The sequence below is a fragment of the Rhinoraja longicauda genome, chromosome 6, assembly GCF_053455715.1.
Source record: "Rhinoraja longicauda isolate Sanriku21f chromosome 6, sRhiLon1.1, whole genome shotgun sequence".
In the NCBI taxonomy this organism is placed as follows: domain Eukaryota; kingdom Metazoa; phylum Chordata; class Chondrichthyes; order Rajiformes; family Arhynchobatidae; genus Rhinoraja; species Rhinoraja longicauda.
Window position 1 is genome coordinate 77,558,081 of NC_135958.1, and position 18,321 is coordinate 77,576,401.

The 18,321-nt window shown below is 42.7% G+C and overlaps 1 protein-coding gene across 2 annotated transcripts in view; it reads left to right on the forward strand.

Moving 5' to 3' along the window:
* Positions 1-18,321, forward strand: part of aspscr1 (ASPSCR1 tether for SLC2A4, UBX domain containing) — a 175,065-nt gene that overhangs the window by 12,908 nt on the left and 143,836 nt on the right. For both annotated transcript variants that reach the window (XM_078401392.1, XM_078401391.1), the window contains exon 4: positions 16,340-16,440. In XM_078401392.1, the coding sequence (XP_078257518.1) occupies positions 16,340-16,440 (101 nt within the window). The remainder of the gene's footprint in view (positions 1-16,339; positions 16,441-18,321) is intronic.

Below are 18,321 nucleotides of genomic sequence, written 5' to 3' on the forward strand. Positions count from 1 at the left end.
CAGTCATCATTTTAAAAAGACAGCTTTCACCGATGGCCTCAAACAAAGATGACCATAAGGAGCGAGCAATCTCTGACATACTTTTTAAATTATGCCTGGCACTATCAGTCATCAGGTGTAAAGGGTAAAAGGTGTCTGTCTTGTGACTGTTATCAAGCTTGCTTGGTACATTGAACAAAGTAGAAAGTAAAATGCAGTTTAGTTTATAGATACAGTGTGGAAACAGGACCTTCGACCCACCGAGTCCACGCCAGCCAGCACACTAGCACTATCCTACTCACACTAAGAACGATTTACAATTTTACCAAAGCCAATTAACCTACAAATTGTACGTCTTTGGAGTGTGGGAGGAAACCGGAGTGCCCAGAGGGAACCCACGCAGTCAAGGGGAGAACGTACAAACTCCGTACAGACAAGTGTACACCTGTAGTCAGGATCGAACCCGGGTCTGGCGCTGTGAGGCAGCAACTCGAACGCTATGCCACTGCGCTGCCCCTTTTAAATTAGGATTTTAAACAGCTTTTAAACTAATATTTCAATCATTGTACAGGGCTGAAAATAAATATCAGAGCAAAGATTACAGTAGAAGCTGAAATATCTTTCAAAGTAACCAAATATTTTGTCTCTTAAATTCATGTCCATTTTCCAGTTTTTATTGTATTTGTCACGTTTTATTTGAAAGCGATCTTTTAAGAATCTTTGAGCTGTAAAATTAGCATTGAATTAGGTTATTTTAGTTGAATCATGTCTTTCGGCTGTTATAAATTAAAATTTCCACTGAAATGTAGTGATAAATATTATATTTCTTGGAGTTTCCACTACAGTTTCTGCAAAGGCCTTCAGACCCGCACTTCAATTCCTCCAATTGTTTATGTATGCTCTTTGAAATTTTCACATTTGTGGCTGAAAGGATAAAAAGTGGAATAAAATGAAAGGTTATCACGCTTTAAATGAAGTAGTCGAGGTGTAAAATTCCAATGCAGCTTAAAAGCAAACGAAATGTGCTTCCGCGATTAATCTTCTTGTGTACGCAGCGTGTGTGAATGACTTAACAGCATGGTTTTTCACATAGACCTATTCAACACTCAGATCTTGGTTCAAATGTATCCAAAACCTATGAGATGAAAGTCTCTGTAGTCATTTTTTACATGTTCTTAATTTGAATTCCAGGAGTCTGGAAACCTCCTTTGCATTTATGGTGTTATGTCTAGATTTCAAGGGGATGTGTGGCTGCCAGTAGCGTTGAAGGAATGAAGTGAGCAGCGTAAATATGCCGGGCAATAGTCCACCGATTTCTGGACCTTGAGGTTTGCTGGGGAAACGCAGGAGACTTCCAAAAGTGGCCAAAGAGCTTGGCACGGTCAGAGTTGTGGAAGTCCTTGTGGAACTTACTGGCAGGACCTTGTTAACATTCCCCATCTAACAACAAATGCAAGGATTTGCATGTGACACGAGGCTAGAGCTTGGGCCCTTGGCAAAGTCCCTGGCAACTGCAAGATTGGAGGGATTGAAAACTCTAGGTGGGAGTAGAGCTTAGTACCAGCACTCCAATTTGATTTTAAATCCAGCATCCAGTTGCACTAAGAACCCAGTATAAATGTTCTGATTTTGTTGGGGTCATATTACCTATATTTTAAATTGATTACCTGCCAAGCCGTTACAACCAGTTAAGTCACAGAGTTAACGATATTCGTAGTAATGGTATAGACGGTGATGAGGGCAGAACTTCAAAATGGTGCAAGGATAGAGTGCAATGAAATAATGCAAAAAAAAACCCCAGTGCAATAACAGAATAACCGAACAAGGTAGAGTTAAAGCTCTGTGGCAGCACCTCTGGGAAGGGGGTGTGAAACAGGTGACTTAGTCGAGAGTCTGATAGTGGTGGTGAAGACACTGTTCTAAAGTTTGAACATCAAGCTTTCAAGCTCCTGTTTCTTCTCCCAGAATTAGCCACAGAGCCATGCTGTGGGGAAACATGTCCTTCTGTCCAACGTCTGCCCAAGCCCCACCAACATGCCCCCATCAACCCCAGTCCCACCGACCTGCGTTTGGCCCATATCCCCCTAATCCTATCCGGTAGGGTCCCGACCTGAAATATCACCCATCCTTTTTCTCCAGAGATGCCGCCTGACCCGCTGAGTTGCTCCAGCACATTGTGCTTATCTTCAATCCTATGCATAATTGGAATGGAAGTATGTTGGGAGGCACAGCAGCAACATGGAATAGATTTGAAATTGGATGTAGCTCATAGTCTACCTGCTTAGTATCAAAAACAGTCATTTAAAAAAAAATGTTCAAAAATTGCCAAAATGTTGGTGATACTCTAGGGGTGTAGACTTTGAAGTTTATAACATCTGTGTGTTAGTGCCAACTACCCATAAAAACATCATTGGATTGGATACTTCTGTTTAAAAGAACTCTTTTGATGAGTTTGTAAGTCATACCACATTCTGCACTTATTTTTGTTCTGGTTGGTGGGCAACAGTACTATCCACAGGTGAACAAGAATATGGACATGATCTGAAATTCTGTTAATTTAACCTCCGTGTTCTTTATAGATGGTAACACGTCAATGTGGAAAATCGATGTTACCTTGGCCTTGTATGTAAATGTTTAACGGTGTATCTTGACAATGTAAGGTTTTTACAGTTTTTGAATTCATGACAAATTATAAAACAATATGGTAATTCAATATTTGTAGGAAGGAACTGCAGATGCTGGTTTAAACCAAAGATAGACACAAAAAGCTGGAGCAACTCAGGGGATCAGATAGCATTTCTGGAGAAAAGGAATAGGTGACGTATTGGGTTGAGACCTTCTGAGAGTTAGGGGAAAGGGAAATGAGAGATATAGACGGTGATTTAGAGAGATGTGGAACAAATTAATAAAAGATGTACAAAACAGTAACGATATTAAAGGAGACAGGCCATTGTTTGCCGTGGGCTCGGTGAAAACGAGTTACAGACAATGAGACTCAACAGCTTTGAAGCTAGAACAACGACTTGGGTGGGGGAGGGACGGAGAGAAAGGGGATGCAAGGGTTACTTGAAGTTAGAGAAATCAATATTCATACCGCTGGGTTGCAAGCTACCCAAGCGTTTATATTGTTTATGTCAGATTGTGGATACACAGGTAGTTAAAGGAGGAGAAAACAGCATTCTTCAAAATGTGTAGGAAGGAACTGCAGATCCAGCTGAGTTACTCCACAATTTTGTGTCCATAGCATTCTTCAAAACCTGTCTGATTTGCACCTTTAGAACAATGTGAGGGAATAGAGAAACATTCAGCTGCAAAAGTTATGCGTCAAACTTCTTCAAACTTTTACTTTTGATGTGGGTATCTCCGGCAAGATCAGTAGCACTTCCTTGTGAGACCGATTTACATGTCCTCCTAATTGCATGCAATTCTGATTCGAAATTAGATTACGGATTAATTATAGTGGCTGGGTCAAAATCCTGAAGCTCTGTGTCCAACAGCAATGAAGGGCAGCAGCGTTTAACAAAGCAGCTAATTACCACCTTCTCGTGGGCAATTATTCAGGGGCAATAATTGCCACCAATGCCAGATTCCCAGAAAACACGTTAAAAGATTAATTAGTTTAGAGTGATTTGGACCAAACACAGGCAGGTGGGACTTTGGCAGCTGGGACATATTGGCTGATGTGGGCAAGTTGGACTGAATGGCGTGTTTCTACGCTATATCACTCAATTTCAGTTTCAGTTTAGTTTATTGTCACATATACAGAGGTACAGTGAAAAGCTTTTGTGGTGTGCTAACCAGTCAGCAGAAAGACAATACGTGATTACAATCGAGCCATTTACAGTGTATAGACACATGATAAGGGAATAACATTGAGTGCAAGGTAAAGCCAGCAAAGTCTAATCAATGATAGTCCGAGGGTCACTAAAGAGGCAGATAGTAGTTCAGGACTGTTCTCTGGTTATGGTAGGATGATTTGCTCTGTGACTCTATGACTCTAAAAACTAAAAGTCACCTCATTACATTCTCATTGTTTCTCCATCTCTGTTCTTTTACTATCTTGGTGCTATCTACCATCCCACTGTTTTACAATATGTTTTCCTTTTTCCGCTATTGATTCTCCTTCATGGTTGAAAATGAAATGAACATTTTGCATATCTTTCATTCACTGTTCCTTATCTCTCCATATCATCGTCTACATCTCTCATTCCCCTTTTTCCTGACCAGTCGGAAGAAGGGTCTCAAACCAAAACATCACCCATTCCTTCTCTCCAGAGATGCTGCCTGTCCCGTTGAGTTACTCCAACGTTTTGTGTCTTGTCTTCAAATGAAATTAAACCTTTGTTACTGGATATTTGGCTTATTGCAGGCAAAATAAACTGCTTAGGACACAATTGTCAGTGGTAAGGTGGTTGTTGTTGATGTTTTTTAATGTAGGTCTTTCCACTTCGTGTCCATATAATTCTTTCTTCTGGGTACATTCTTGTCCAAATACCCTGTATTATGAAGAACTTTTTTGTTTGCATGCAATGTGACACGATGATTGAGAGGGTAGTTAAGTTTTACAGACAAGCCAAATAATTGGAAATTTGTTCAATTTCACTAACATTGACATCCCGAAAGCTTAATATTGAATACGTCTAATAAAACTTGGAAAATATATCCAGAACTTCAATGCAATTTGCCGATTGTTTCCATTGTGGGTGCTTGTTTTCGTAGTTTGGAAAGGATGGTAATTCGTACCGCCATTGCAAATACTATTGAATATTGTAGAGTAGATTTTGGTTAGACTTTTTCACATTTACATTTGTTTAACCGCGACCTCCCACTTGTCGCTATTAAATGTAACCATTGACAATTGTTTTATGGTGTAAAACCTCACTTCCAGCTGGTTTTCATATTATGAAATAAAAATAATCTGTAAATGCTGTTACGCCTGGATTATGTCAAGAAGTGCATCTAATATATATTTTGTGAGAGAATATTAATGTAAGACGTCTGCCCAACACCTTTTTCCAAGAATAGAACGAGACTGTTTTCAGATGAGATCCCTGTAAATTTGTTTTGACCAACATAAATATAAGCGATAAGCGCAAAATGCCGGAGTAACTCAGTGGGACAGGATCGTCTCTGGAGAGACGGAATGGGTGACGTTTCGGGTCGAGACCCTTCTTCAAATTGAAAAAGGGTCTCGACCTGAAACGTCACCCATTCCTTCTATCCAGAGATGCTGCCTGTCCCACTGAGTTACACCAGCATTTTGTGTCTATCTTTGGTGTAAACCAGCATCTGCAGTTTCCTCCAAAACATACAGTAAATATAATAATAATAATAATAATACATTTTATTTATATAGCGCTTTTCATATACTCAAAGACGCTTTACAGAGATTTTGAGAACATAGGGAAATGAATAAATAGATAAATAAGTAAATAAATAAATGAACAGAGAAAGGAGACAGAAGGTGAGGTGACCTTCAGTGGTTGAAGGCAGTACTGAACAGGTGAGACTTCAGCGATGTTTTGAATGTGGTGAGTGTGGGGGAGTCTCTAACGGTTTGGGGTAGTGAGTTCCATAGGGTGGGAGCAGCGATGGAGAAAGCCCTGTCCCCCCAGGATCTGAGTTTAGTCCGGATGTGGGGGGATAGGAGATTGGCAGCGGCAGAGCGGAGGGTGCAGGTGGGAGTGTGCCTGTGGAGGAGGTCGGTCAGGTAGGATGGGGCCAGGTTATGGAGGGCTTTGTAGGTTATGAGGAGGATTTTGTACTGGATTCTCTGGGGGATGGGGAGCCAGTGGAGTTTATAAAGGACGGGGGTGATATGGTCACGGATCGAGGTGTGTGTGAGTAGACGGGCAGCGGAGTTTTGAATGTATTGAAGTTTATTGATGATTTTTGAGGGTGCGCCATAGAGGAGGCTGTTGCGGTAGTCCAGACGGGAGGTGATGAAGGCGTGGATGAGGGTTTCTGCAGCTGTGGAGGAGAGGGATGGACGGAGACGGGCAATGTTTTTGAGGTGGAAGAAGGCTGTCTTTGTGATGTGTTTGATGTGTTTGTCGAAGGAGAGGGTTTGATCAAGGATGATTCCAAGATTTTGGATGTGAGGTGAGGTGGATACTGGGAGACCATCAATGTTGAGGATGAAGTTTTGGGTGGATTTGGTGAGCGTTTTTGGACCAATGATGATGACCAATGAATATGAACGTACAATCAGGAGTAGAGGTGGGTCATTGACTATGTACCATGATTCTATGTTTGGTTTACATGGAAATGCAGTGTGGTATCACACTAATTAACTGCATAGTTTGATTTACGTCACTTCGAGCAATTCAGTGTGCTTTCTTACAAGTAGATCCCACTATATTTCCCACCATCCCCACTGAGGAAAGACAGTTTTCCTTGCTGTACTTGCATGTACAACTCAGCACATGCAGTGAGAATAGTTTGCTTTCTGTTATTTGGCTGTGAGTTGAAGGATGACTGTTCGTTAAAAGGAATGATGCATTTAACTTGTGTCGGAAGGAACTGCAGATGCAGGTTTACACCGAAGATGGACACAAAATGCTGGAGTAACTCAGTGGGACAGTCAGTGTCTCTGGATAGAAGGAATGGGTGACGTATCGGGTCAAGACCCTTGTTCAGACTGGGTGACGTATCGGGTCGAGACCCTTGTTCAGACTTGGTGACATATCGGGTCGAAACCCTTGTTCAGACTGGGCGACATATCGGGTCAAGACCTTTCTTCAGACTGGGTGACGTATCGGGTCGAGACCCATGTTCAGCCTGGGTGACATAGCAGGTCAAGAACCTTCTTGAGACTGGGTGACAGATTGGGTGGAGACCTTTCTTCAGACAGGCTGATATATTGGGTCAAGACCCTTTTTCAGATTGGGTGATGTATCGGGTTGAGACCCTTCTTCAGTCTGAAAAAGGGTCTCAACCCGATATGTTACCCATTCCTTCTATCCAGAGATGCTGCCTGTCCCGCCAAGTTACTCCAACATTTTGTGTCTATCTTTGATGCATTTAACTCCTCCACTGTAACTTAATCACCTTAAAATACTTATTTCTTTAAAATCTAACCTATTTGAATGTTCTCAGCCATTTGGTTGAGGCACATGTGAGGAGCCAGTGACTTCATTTATTAATAGTGCTTCTGAAAAGATCAGTATGGATTAGCATAAGTGTTCAGTGATTGTTGTATGCATGGTCTGGGCGATAGGAATTTGGCGTATTGTATCACCTGGAAGAGCTTTGGCATCAGTAGTTTGAGTTTAGTTTATCGTCACGTGTACTGAGGTACAGTGAAAAGCTTTTGTTGCGTGCTAACCAGTCAGTGGAAAGACAATACATGATTACAATCGAGCCATTCACAGTGTACAAATATATGATAATGGGAATAATGTGGATAATGTTTAGTGCAAGATAAAGCCAAAGTCCGATCAAAGGGTTTCAGTGAAACTGGGGGAAAAAACTTCAATGAGATCTCTAATTGGGTCTTGCCCTGAACCATTGGGACTTTATTTAAATGGATGATTGATAAAATGACGACCACTAATTTTCAGAGATGTATGTATGCATGTTTTGTGTGTGTTTGAGGCAAAGCTTTAAATTGAGTATTTCGTGGCCTCGTGTTAGTGCCCTGGAAACTGCTGGAAAAGTTGGCAGTTCTTCACTGAACGATCAACGCATTCCAGATTGCAGTGGAGTTCTGCTGACTGCACTTTGATGTTAGACTCGTGTATTTAGCCTTCACCAAATGAATTCCTATTACCACTTTTCTGTTCACCTGATCAACCTAGTTTTGCCGCCCAGCAGTAGTCAACATCTTCCTCGCTGTAAACCACATTGTATATCATATCATATCATATATATCATATATATACAGCGGAAACAGGCCTTTTCGGCCCTCCAAGTCCGTGCCGCCCAGCGATCCCCGTACATTAACACTATCCTACACCCACTAGGGACAATTTTTACATTTACCCAGCCAATTAACCTACATACCTGTACGTCTTTGGAGTGTGGGAGGAAACCGAAGATCTCGGAGAAAACCCACGCAGGTCACGGGGAGAACGTACAAACTCCTTACAGTACAGCACCCGTAGTCAGGATCGAACCTGAGTCTCCGGCGCTGCATTCGCTGTAAAGCAGCAACTCTACCGCTGCGCTACCGTGCCGCCCTATATTTTGGCACCATCTGCATATTCCTTAACCACTTAAGTTCAAGACAGATAAATCATTAAATTACAAATTATACATCACAAGGCAATCTAGGGCTGCGGAAACGAATCCGGGCGTCACAGTGACGCAGCAGTAGAACCACTGCCTTACAGCGCCAGAGACTCGGGTTCAGTCCTGATTATGGGTGCTGTCTGTATTGTATGTTCTCCCTGTGACCGTGTGGGTTTTCTCCGGGTGCTCCAGTTTCCTCCCACGCTCCAAAGATGTATCGGTTTGTAGGTTAATTAGCTGTGGTAAAAATTGTAAATTGTCCCTAGTGTGTAGTAGGGTAGTGCTGGTGTACGGGAGATTGCTGGTCGGCGTTGACTCGGTGGGCTGAAGGCCCTGTTTCCGCATTGTATCTGTATCGTCTAAAGACTAAGTTCTGTGGAACCCAGTGCAATAGTCAATAGACAATAGACAATAGGTGCAGGAGGAGGCCATTCGGCCCTTCGAGCCAGCACCGCCATTCAATGTGATCATGGCTGATCATTCTCAATCAGTACCCCGTTCCTGCCTTCTCCCCCATACCCCCTTACTCCGCTATCCTTAAGAGCTCTATCTAGCTCTCTCTTGAATGCATTCAGAGAATTGGCCTCCACTGCCTTCTGAGGCAGAGAATTCCACAGATTCACAACTCTCTGACTGAAAAAGTTTTTCCTCATCTCAGTTCTAAATAGCCTACCCCTTATTCTTAAACTGTGGCCCCTTGTTCTGGACTCCCCCAACATCGGGAACATGTTTCCTGCCTCTAACGTGTCACAATGGCATTCACAATGCCAAACGTTAATCCAATTTGCCATTTTCCAGTGGACTTCAACAAGTCTTCATCAAATACCTTGTTCAAATCCTCGTATGCCATAACAAATGCATTACCCTCAGTACCTTATTTTTTAGTAATTTTATAATTCTTTTAATTGTTTAATTGACTTTTAATGTTTTAGAATATGAGGACATTGAGAAGAATTGAAATATGTAGGCAGCTTTGATCATGGCTGAATCTTGGGTACGGGTTTTGCAAGTCAGCTATTTTTTTCAGCTGTTTCTCGAACAGGTCTCATTGATTTTCATCTCGTGAAATGCCATTACTACACCAATGTATTAATAGCAGTAGTATAAAGCACTGTCATCCTGCAGGCCTTGTCGTTCAGGGTTAGGAAGGCTTTGGACAGCAAGTCTACGCAGCTGAATCTGGAGAATGCCAGTTTGAACACTCAGTGTAGGTTTTGGAGCGAGGGAGCTGGCAGTAAAGTTTGCCCATTATTCATCTCTTGTGCAAAAAAGGTTAGCTCTGGGCTGTTGCAGAGTGGAGCGGGGGAGAGAAATGTGAGAATCTATTTCAACTCTTTCAACTTTGTCAGAAACAATTTGATGCTTCGTTGCCGTAAAATGCTAATAAATGCAAGGATTTCATCTCTAAAAACTGCCTAATTTTTATAGTCGTAGAGACGATGGGTCCTATTGCTTGAAAGGAAGCCATTTGGCCCACCATGTCCATGCTGCCCAGGAGCATCCATATGCATACGTTCCATTCTCCGGCACTTAGCCCATAGCTTTACATGACAAGGCACTTCAAATGCTCGTCCACATACTTCTTAAATGCTGCGAGCTACACCACTCTACAAAGCAGTTTCTTCCAGGTCCTCACCAGTCGCTGGGTGAAGAAGGTCCTTTTCAGACCCCTCTATATTTCTTATCCCTTGCCCTAAATCTATGTCCTCTAGTTTTATCAACCTCTGAAAAGGGAAATAGTTTCCTGCAGTTTACCCTATCTATATCTCTCAATTCTATACAGCTCAATTATGACCCCTCTTAGCCCCACTCTGCTGTAAACTAATCTAGCCTCTCCAATCTCTCCTCATACCTGAAAACAATCCATCCCAGGCAATATCCTGGTGAATCACCCCTGTACCCTATACAGTACGTTTACATGTGTTCTAAAGTGTGGTGACCAGAACTGTATGTGGTACTCCTGATGATAAATGTTTTATAACTGGTGGCAACTTCAGTCTTTTCCAATAAAGTCCTTTCCGCTTGCCATTACTTCACAGGGAGTGGGAGTGAACTTGACACAAGCCAACCAAGAGATTTTCCAAACGTATTTTTCAATTTAATTAGTCGTTTATTGAAGTAGTAATACCAACAGGTCTGTATCTCTCCAAGCTTTTCAATTCTCGTCGCAGGTCTGGTAAGAACTATATCTCGCCGTACTCTCTGTTTCTGATCCCTCCCGTCTCTGCATTTCCAGATATACTCCTAATTCTGGCTCCTCCCACTCCATTATGCCCATATATGTATTCATCTCACGACAACGCCCAAGTTTCATTTCACTACACATTTATGTGTATGTGACAAATAAACGACTATTGACTATTGAAGTGTCCAAAAATAATACAGCAAGATACAAAATAATATAATAAGCTAAAACAGCTAGCACAAACACACATGGCTCCTACAATAACGTTGGAGCATAACAACTCAGTTCTTGCATTCAAAGTCCTGACTAATGAAGTTCAGTGTCCCTTGTGGCTTTTTAATCATTTTGCCATCTTCAAGGATATTTCAATTGCCTGCCAAGTTACCTGCATTTCTCAATGCTTTCTTGGATCTTGGCAAGGATGGTGTACGTTCCAGTCTCATTAGTACTCCCAAGATTCATCAACTCATGTTTATTTATCACGTTTAAATTCCATCTGCCACTTCTTAGTCCATTTCTCCAACGTGTTGTGTCTCAAAGCCTTTTAATAGGTTTTGGCATGTTTTATTGTACTAATTAATTTTTGAATCCTTATTTACTGGGTATCCAAGTAATAAAATGTATGACACAAGGGACAGCAGATGCTGGAATCTTGAATAAGCACAAAAGTGGAGTAACCCAGCAGGTCAGGCAGCATCTGTGGAGAGAATGGATAGGCGACATATCGTGTCTGATGTACATGTCATAGGACCACAATTAGGCCATTCGGCCAATCAAGTCTACTCCGCCATTCAGTCATGGCTGATCTATCTTTCCCTCTCAACCCCATTCTCCTGCCTTTTCCCCATACCCTTTGACACCCTTACTAATCAAGAATCTGTCAATCTCTGCCTTAAAAATACCCAATGACTTGGCCTCCACAGCCATCTGTGGCAATGAAGTCCACAGATGCACCACCCTCTGACTTGAAATTCCCCCTAATCTCTTTTCTAAAGGTATGTCCTTTTATTCTGAGGCTGTGCCCTCTGGTCCAAGACTCTCCCACTAGTGGAAACATCCTCTCCACATCCACTCTATCCAGGCCTTTCATTATTCGGTAAGTTTCAATGAGGTTTTTCCACATCCTTCTAAACTCCAGCGAGTACAGGCCCAGTGTCGTCAAACGCTCGTCTCATGTTAACCTGATCATCCCCGGGATCATTCTCCTAAACCTCTGCTGGACCAATGCCGCCTCCTGTCTCCAACACCAGCACATCCTTCCTCAGATACGGGGCCCAAAACTGCTCACAATGCTGCAAATGCAGTCCGACCAGCGCCCGAAGAAGGATCCCGACCCGAACCGTCGCCTCTCCGTTCCCTTCACAGATGCCGCCTGACCCACTGAGTTACTCCAAGCATTTTGTGTTTTACTTAATAAAATGTACGGTACCAACCACTTGTATAGGTGGAGATTGACATTTTTTTCTAAACATTCAAGGTAGAATAATGGATTTGAACAAGAGGAAACAGTGGAATTGGATGAAATCGTCAAATAAAATGCACACAACCAGTCCGCTGCAGTGAACATGTGGTGTCATTGAATTGAGAGTTGCTTGTTTTGAGAGGATTTGAAACGTGCTTTACGATCCAGTGGTACATCGCGGCAGATGTCAGTCAGGGTTGGATTTGGGACTTCATATGTGCCTTCAAATCTTAAACCTGCCTTGCATGAGCTCAGCTTTGGAGCATTGTTCCAACCACATGAAAGAACTCCCAAGGCTAATGGTCTTTGATATATTAGGGGTATTTTGTGGGAGACTGGCGACGGGTTGAGAACATCCTTTATTGTTGTTGCATGAATCATTCTTTTCCATAAATACTGCTTTTTTTCAAAAACAACTTGGTATTAATAGCCCGGGACAAACTGTAATTTCTGGTTTCCGTAAACATACATTTTCCCCCCACATCTGTTTGTAGTAGATTGCTTGCAGTGTTCTGGGTATGTTGTGGATACCCATGGTAGAAAATGTAATTGTGTGAGACAGCCAAGCTTCCAAGAACAAGCGGTGTTTGTTTCAAAGTAGTTTTAATAACTTTAATTTAAATTTAGTTTAAACTGTCTTAATTAGGAATAGTCAGCTTCACTGCCTTTCATTTATCAGTGGGGATGCCAATTGGATAAAGGTGCTATTTTTTCCAAATGGATTAAAAAAAAATTAAAGTTGAATTTTCTAAGCACTTGTGTTTAGTTTTAGGATTTGTGTGTTAGCATTTATTGCTTATTTCAAATAACTACCTCCTTAAACTGCTGCAGTTCTGTTGAGGTAGGAAGAAGGGTCTCGAGCTGAAACGTCACCTTTCCTTTTCTCCGGAGATGCTGCCTGACCTGCTGAGTTACTCCAGCATTTTGTGTCTATCTTCGCAGTTCTGTTGAATCTGCTTCCACTGTATTCCACAAAGGGTGACAGGATTTCGGACCGATGATAACGAAGGAAGGTGATACATTTCCAGGTGATACATAGGACTGCAGATGCTGGTTTACAAAAGAACACACAGTGCTGGAGTAACTCAGCGGGTCAGGCAGCATCTCTGGAGAGCATGGATAGGTGACGTTTTGGGTCGGGATGGCTTGCTGTGGGGGGGGGGGGGTGGGGGGCAGCATGTAATGCTATTCTTAATGGTAGAAGATGAACCAAAGTTGTTGAATACTGTACTTTGTTCTGTTGTATCTGTTGAATTTATTAGCGCCAATGCAGTAACAAAATCCAAGCATCATGTGCTTGATGTTGTGTGCATTTCTCATCATCAGCGATTGTTCCCTGCACCAGAACTTCATGTTTTGTTGTTCCAAATGCTTAGTCCAGCAATTTCGTGACTGGCACTGCACAGAAGTTCAAAAATGTGTTGTTCAAAAGAACATAACACCGCACAGAAACAGGCTAAAGAAGGGTCTCGACCCAAAACTTCACCTATCCATGTTCTCCAGGGATGCTGCCTGACCCACTGAGTTACTCCTTGTTCGTGTAGTTTTGTGTCATTTTCTTTGCAGAAACAGGCCTTTCGGCTCGCTCTGCCCCTACTACCAGACAGCCATTTCCACTGAATCTTGCACTAATTATTAAAGTTATTCTTCCCACGTTCCCATCAACTTCCCCCGTCCCCTCCCCCAAACTAATAGGGGAATGTATCGTGATCAATTAATCTTCTGGAAGAAACAAATCATGCAATCACAGAATGTGCCAACTCTACATCGTCAGCACTGGATATCAGGACTGGCGCAGTGAGAGCCAGCAGCACTACCAGCTGTGCCACCATGCTGCCTTGGCATGATACAGCAGAGTCCTGTAAACCTCTCAGACTGTAAAGTGAAGTTGTGCGGAAATATCTTCTCATTACTTTAGTGATGATATTAATGCGAACGTGTAGAAATGCTGTGACCTACTATATACATGCTCTCGCACGCAAGACATATTTACATTTGCTATTTCCCCGTCTAATAGCTTCCAGAATTATGGCCAGGTAAAATAAGCATTAATACGAGTATGTGAAGTACTTTTGAAGTTCAATCGTTGAAATAAAGTTTGGAAATGGCCAGGTGAATTTGATTTGTTGGTGCTGGCTGAGTGCTAAATACTAGCCAGGATATCGAGGGCACGGCAGTGTTTTTCCTAAATAGTGCCATGGGTAAACTTGCAGGAGACTGTTTGCAGATGGCGTACTCCCTCAGCATAATAGCTGAGTTTGGAAGGTTGTTAGATTGACCACAAGAATACCAATAGCAAGATATTATGAGGAGGACCGATGACTGGATTCCAAGATAGGTGGCGCAGTGGGTAGAGTTGTTGCTTTACAGCGCCAGAGACCCGGGTTCGATTCTGATCTTGGGTGCTGTCTGCACAAAGTTTGTACGTTCTCCCTGTGACTGCGTGCGTTTCTTCAGGCTGCTTCAGTTTCCTCCCACCCTCCCAAAGAAATGCAGAATTGTATCTAAAGTTTTCTTCTGTAAATTGTCCCGAGTGTGTAGGATAGAACTAGTGTACGGGTGATTGTGGACTCAGTGGGATGAAGGGCATGTTTCCATGCCGTATCTCTAAACTAAACTGATACCAATACCAAGAGATTATGAGAGGGCCCGAGGAGAAAGGCGGCACGGTAGCGCAGCGGTAGAGTTGCTGCCTTACAGCGAATGCTGCGCCGGAGACTCAGGTTCGATCCTGACTATGGGTGCTGTCTGCACGGATTTTGTACGTTCTCCCCGTGACCTGCGTGGGTTTTCTCCGAGATCTTCGGTTTCCTCCCACACTCCAAAGACCTACAGGTATGTAGGTTAATTGACTGGGTAAATGTAAAAATTGTCCCTAGGATAGTGTTAATGTGCGGGGATCGCTGGGTGGCACGGACTCGGTGGGCCGAAGGGTCTGTTTCCGCGCTGTATCTCTAAATCTAAAATCTAAAAAATCTAAAAATTCAAGGATACTTTCTTAACCATCTTTGTAAATGTACTGCCCCCACTGACATGGGAAGCCCTGATTTCTGTACCACACAAAGTGGACCGAGGGCATAATTTGGGTTGGTATTAAGAACCTTTGTCAGTAGCGCAAAGAAGTCCATCATAAATGGCGGAATAATGACACCATTCCCCATGCTACCTGCCCACCACTATTGCCCTACCCCTCTGATCCTGAGGGAACGTCCAGGAATAAAAGGGCATGGATTCGGAACCTTTCTGGATCGGCACATCTATGTCTCAAATCCTTTCAATGATTTGCCAGTTACCGAGGTGAAGCAGAGAGAGGCCCTTACCCCTATGTATTGATCTGCAAGCAGATCTGATCTGCCCCTGCCTATTGATCTGTGTGGTATACACGTCCCATACTCAATGCTGCAGGAAGTCTCAAGCACAGAGAGCAGGGCAAAAATTAAAAAGCAAATATGTACATCATCCAGTGAAACCCAAAAGATAACAGCACAAGGATAAGAGTAGTTGGTGTATATCTTTTCATCTTGTCTAAACGATATTTGTAGCCTTGTTATCCTTCAACACATGCTTTAACCATTTTCTTAGCATCCTGGAACGCACTTGATCTAAGCCCGGCAATTAATCTCGTTTCAAAGATGCCTAAACCTTTGATATTTTCCCTGTTATTGCATGCAGCTTCTGTTATAGTTTACTTTCTTTTTCCTTAACCGCTGTGTCCACATTATCCCCATTTTATTGTGAGAACGTTTTCAAAGGGCTTGCAAAGACCTATACCAATGTCAAGTACCTTCACCAATGATGCTTTGTTTTATTTTTAGTTTAACAATCTTACCCTCATCCTTGTAGATATAAAGAACTGCAGGTGATGATTAATACACAAAAGGACACAAAATGCTGGAGTAATTCAGCAGGTCAGGCAGCATTTCTGGAGAACACAGATGGGTGACTTTTCGGGTCATATGTAATAGGAGCAGAATTAGGCCATTCAGCCCATCAAGTCTATTCTGCCATTCAATCATGACTGATCTATCTCTCCCTCCCAACCCCATTCTCCTGTCTTCTCCCCTGACACCTTCTTCAGATAATCCGAAGAAGGGTCTCCACCAGTTTTCACTTGCTAACGCAAAGCCGTGCTCTTTGCTAATGTGCCTCTTCGTTTAAAATTTTTGTTTTGCTTTCGACACTCCCTTTAACCATTTGTAAATTTTTAACTCTGAATTCAAAAAGAAAAATATCCTCCAAATTCAGTAATTCTTAATATAATGTTATATCAATAGACAATAGACAATAGGTGCAGTAGTAGGTCATTCGGCCCTTCGAGCCAGCACCGCCATTCAATGTGATCATGGCTGATCATTCTCAATCAGTACCCCGTTCCTGCCTTCTCCCCATACCCCCCTGATATCAAAATCAGAATGGATTTATTTGTATGTTCTAATGCAATTTAGAAATATGTGAACATTTTTGTTACTTATTTTTCTTAGGTTCGCATCGCTTTACAGCTGGAAGATGGATCCAGACTTCAGCATGTCTTCCCTTCTAGTTTGACGCTGTGGAATCTACTTGAACACTTTCCTCAGACCAGGTGAATCATGTTTATTTCTCCCACATTTGACTTTAGTTTCGAGGTACAGTGTGGAAGCAGGCCCTTCAGCCCACCAGGGCTGACCAGCGATCCCCATACGCTAACACTATCCTACTCACACTGGAGAAAATTTACAATTATACCAAGCCAATTAATCTACAAACCTCTACGTCTCTTGTGTGTGGGAGGAAACCCACTCAAGTCACGGGGAGAACGTACACAATCTGCACATACAAGCACCCATAATCAGGATCGAACCCGAGTCTCTGGCGCTGTGAGGCAGTAGCTCTACTGATACGCCACTGTGCCGCTTTGAAGGTTTAATACTTTTCATTTTGATTTGTGATTCCGTTCTCATACATGGATCCCCTGTTTTAATTGAGATAATAACTTGCTATTTTGAATCACTGTACAGGGTAAATGGTAGGGAATTGAGGAATGCAGTGGAACAGAGGGATCTGGGAATAACTGTGCATTGTTCCCTGAAGGTGGAATCTCATGTGGATAGGGTGGTGAAGAAGGCGTTTGGTATGCTTGCCTTTATAAATCAGAGCATCGAGTATAGAAGTTGGGATGTAATGTTAAAATTGTATAGGGCATTGGTGAGGCCGAATCTGGAGTATGGTGTGCAGTTCTGGTCGCCAAATTATAGGGAGGATGTCGACAAAATGGAGAGGGTACAGAGGAGATTTACTAGAATGTTGCCTGGGTTTCAGCACTTAAGCTACAGCGAGAGGTTGAACAGGTTGGGTCTTTATTCTTTGGAGCGTAGAAGGTTGAAGGGGGACTTGATAGAGGTTTTTTAAATTTTGAGAGGGACGGACAGAGTTGACGTGGGTAGGCTTTTCCCTTTGAGAGTGGGGAAGATTCCAACAAGGGGACATAGCTTCAGAATTGAGGGACAAAAGTTTAGGGGTAACATGAGGGGTAACTTCTTTACTCAGAGGGTGGTGGCTGTATGGAATGGGCTTCCGGTGGAAGTGGTGGAGGCAGGCTCGATTTTATTATTTAAGAGTAAATTGGATAGGTATATGGATAAGAGGGGATTAGAGGGTTATGGTCTGAGTGCAGGTCGATGAGACTAGGTCAGGGAGAGTGGTCGGCGTGGACTGGTAGGGCCGAACGGGCCTGTTTCCGTGCTGTAGTTTTATATGGTTATATGATTAACAACATATTTCTGAACTTAAGCTACTAGTTTCTCTTGTAGGGCATGATGGCAAAAATACAAGCTTTTGTTTAGAATTCCAGGTTGAATGTCAAGTTTGACAAATATTGATTTTTGTACAACATTATCTCAATGTTTTACTCTTAGTTCTTCCAAGTATTTTGGAGAGTTTCTTTTAAAGTTGATGAAATTGTGGAGATGTAAGAAATGATAACGACGTGGTTCAAATAAGAGTTATGTCCACTGCACTGCAGGATTAATAAAACTTTTCTGACCTCTCCTGCAAGCTGCTGAGTTTCTTCACTTAATTTAGTTTAGTTTGGAGATACAGGCCCTTTGGCCCTCCGAGTCCGCGCCGACCAGTGATCCCCAGTACACTAACACTATCCTACACAATCAGATAAATTTACAATCTTTACCAAAGCCAATTTACCTAACAAGCCTGTACGTCTTTGGAGTGTGGGAGGTAACCAGAGTACCCAAGAAAAAACCCACGAGGAGAACGTACAAACTCCATACAGACAGCACCTGTAGTCAAGATTGCACCTGGGTCTCGGGCGCTGTAAGGCAGCAACTCTACCGCTGCGCCACCATGCTGGTCTTTGATAGGCAGCAGTTTTCTGTTTGACTTGGATGCTGCCTTTGTGGACCTTTGCCCTTTCCCTTTTGGTGAGGGAAAGCAGGATGTTAGTGTGTGCTGTGAGGGGCACGCCGAG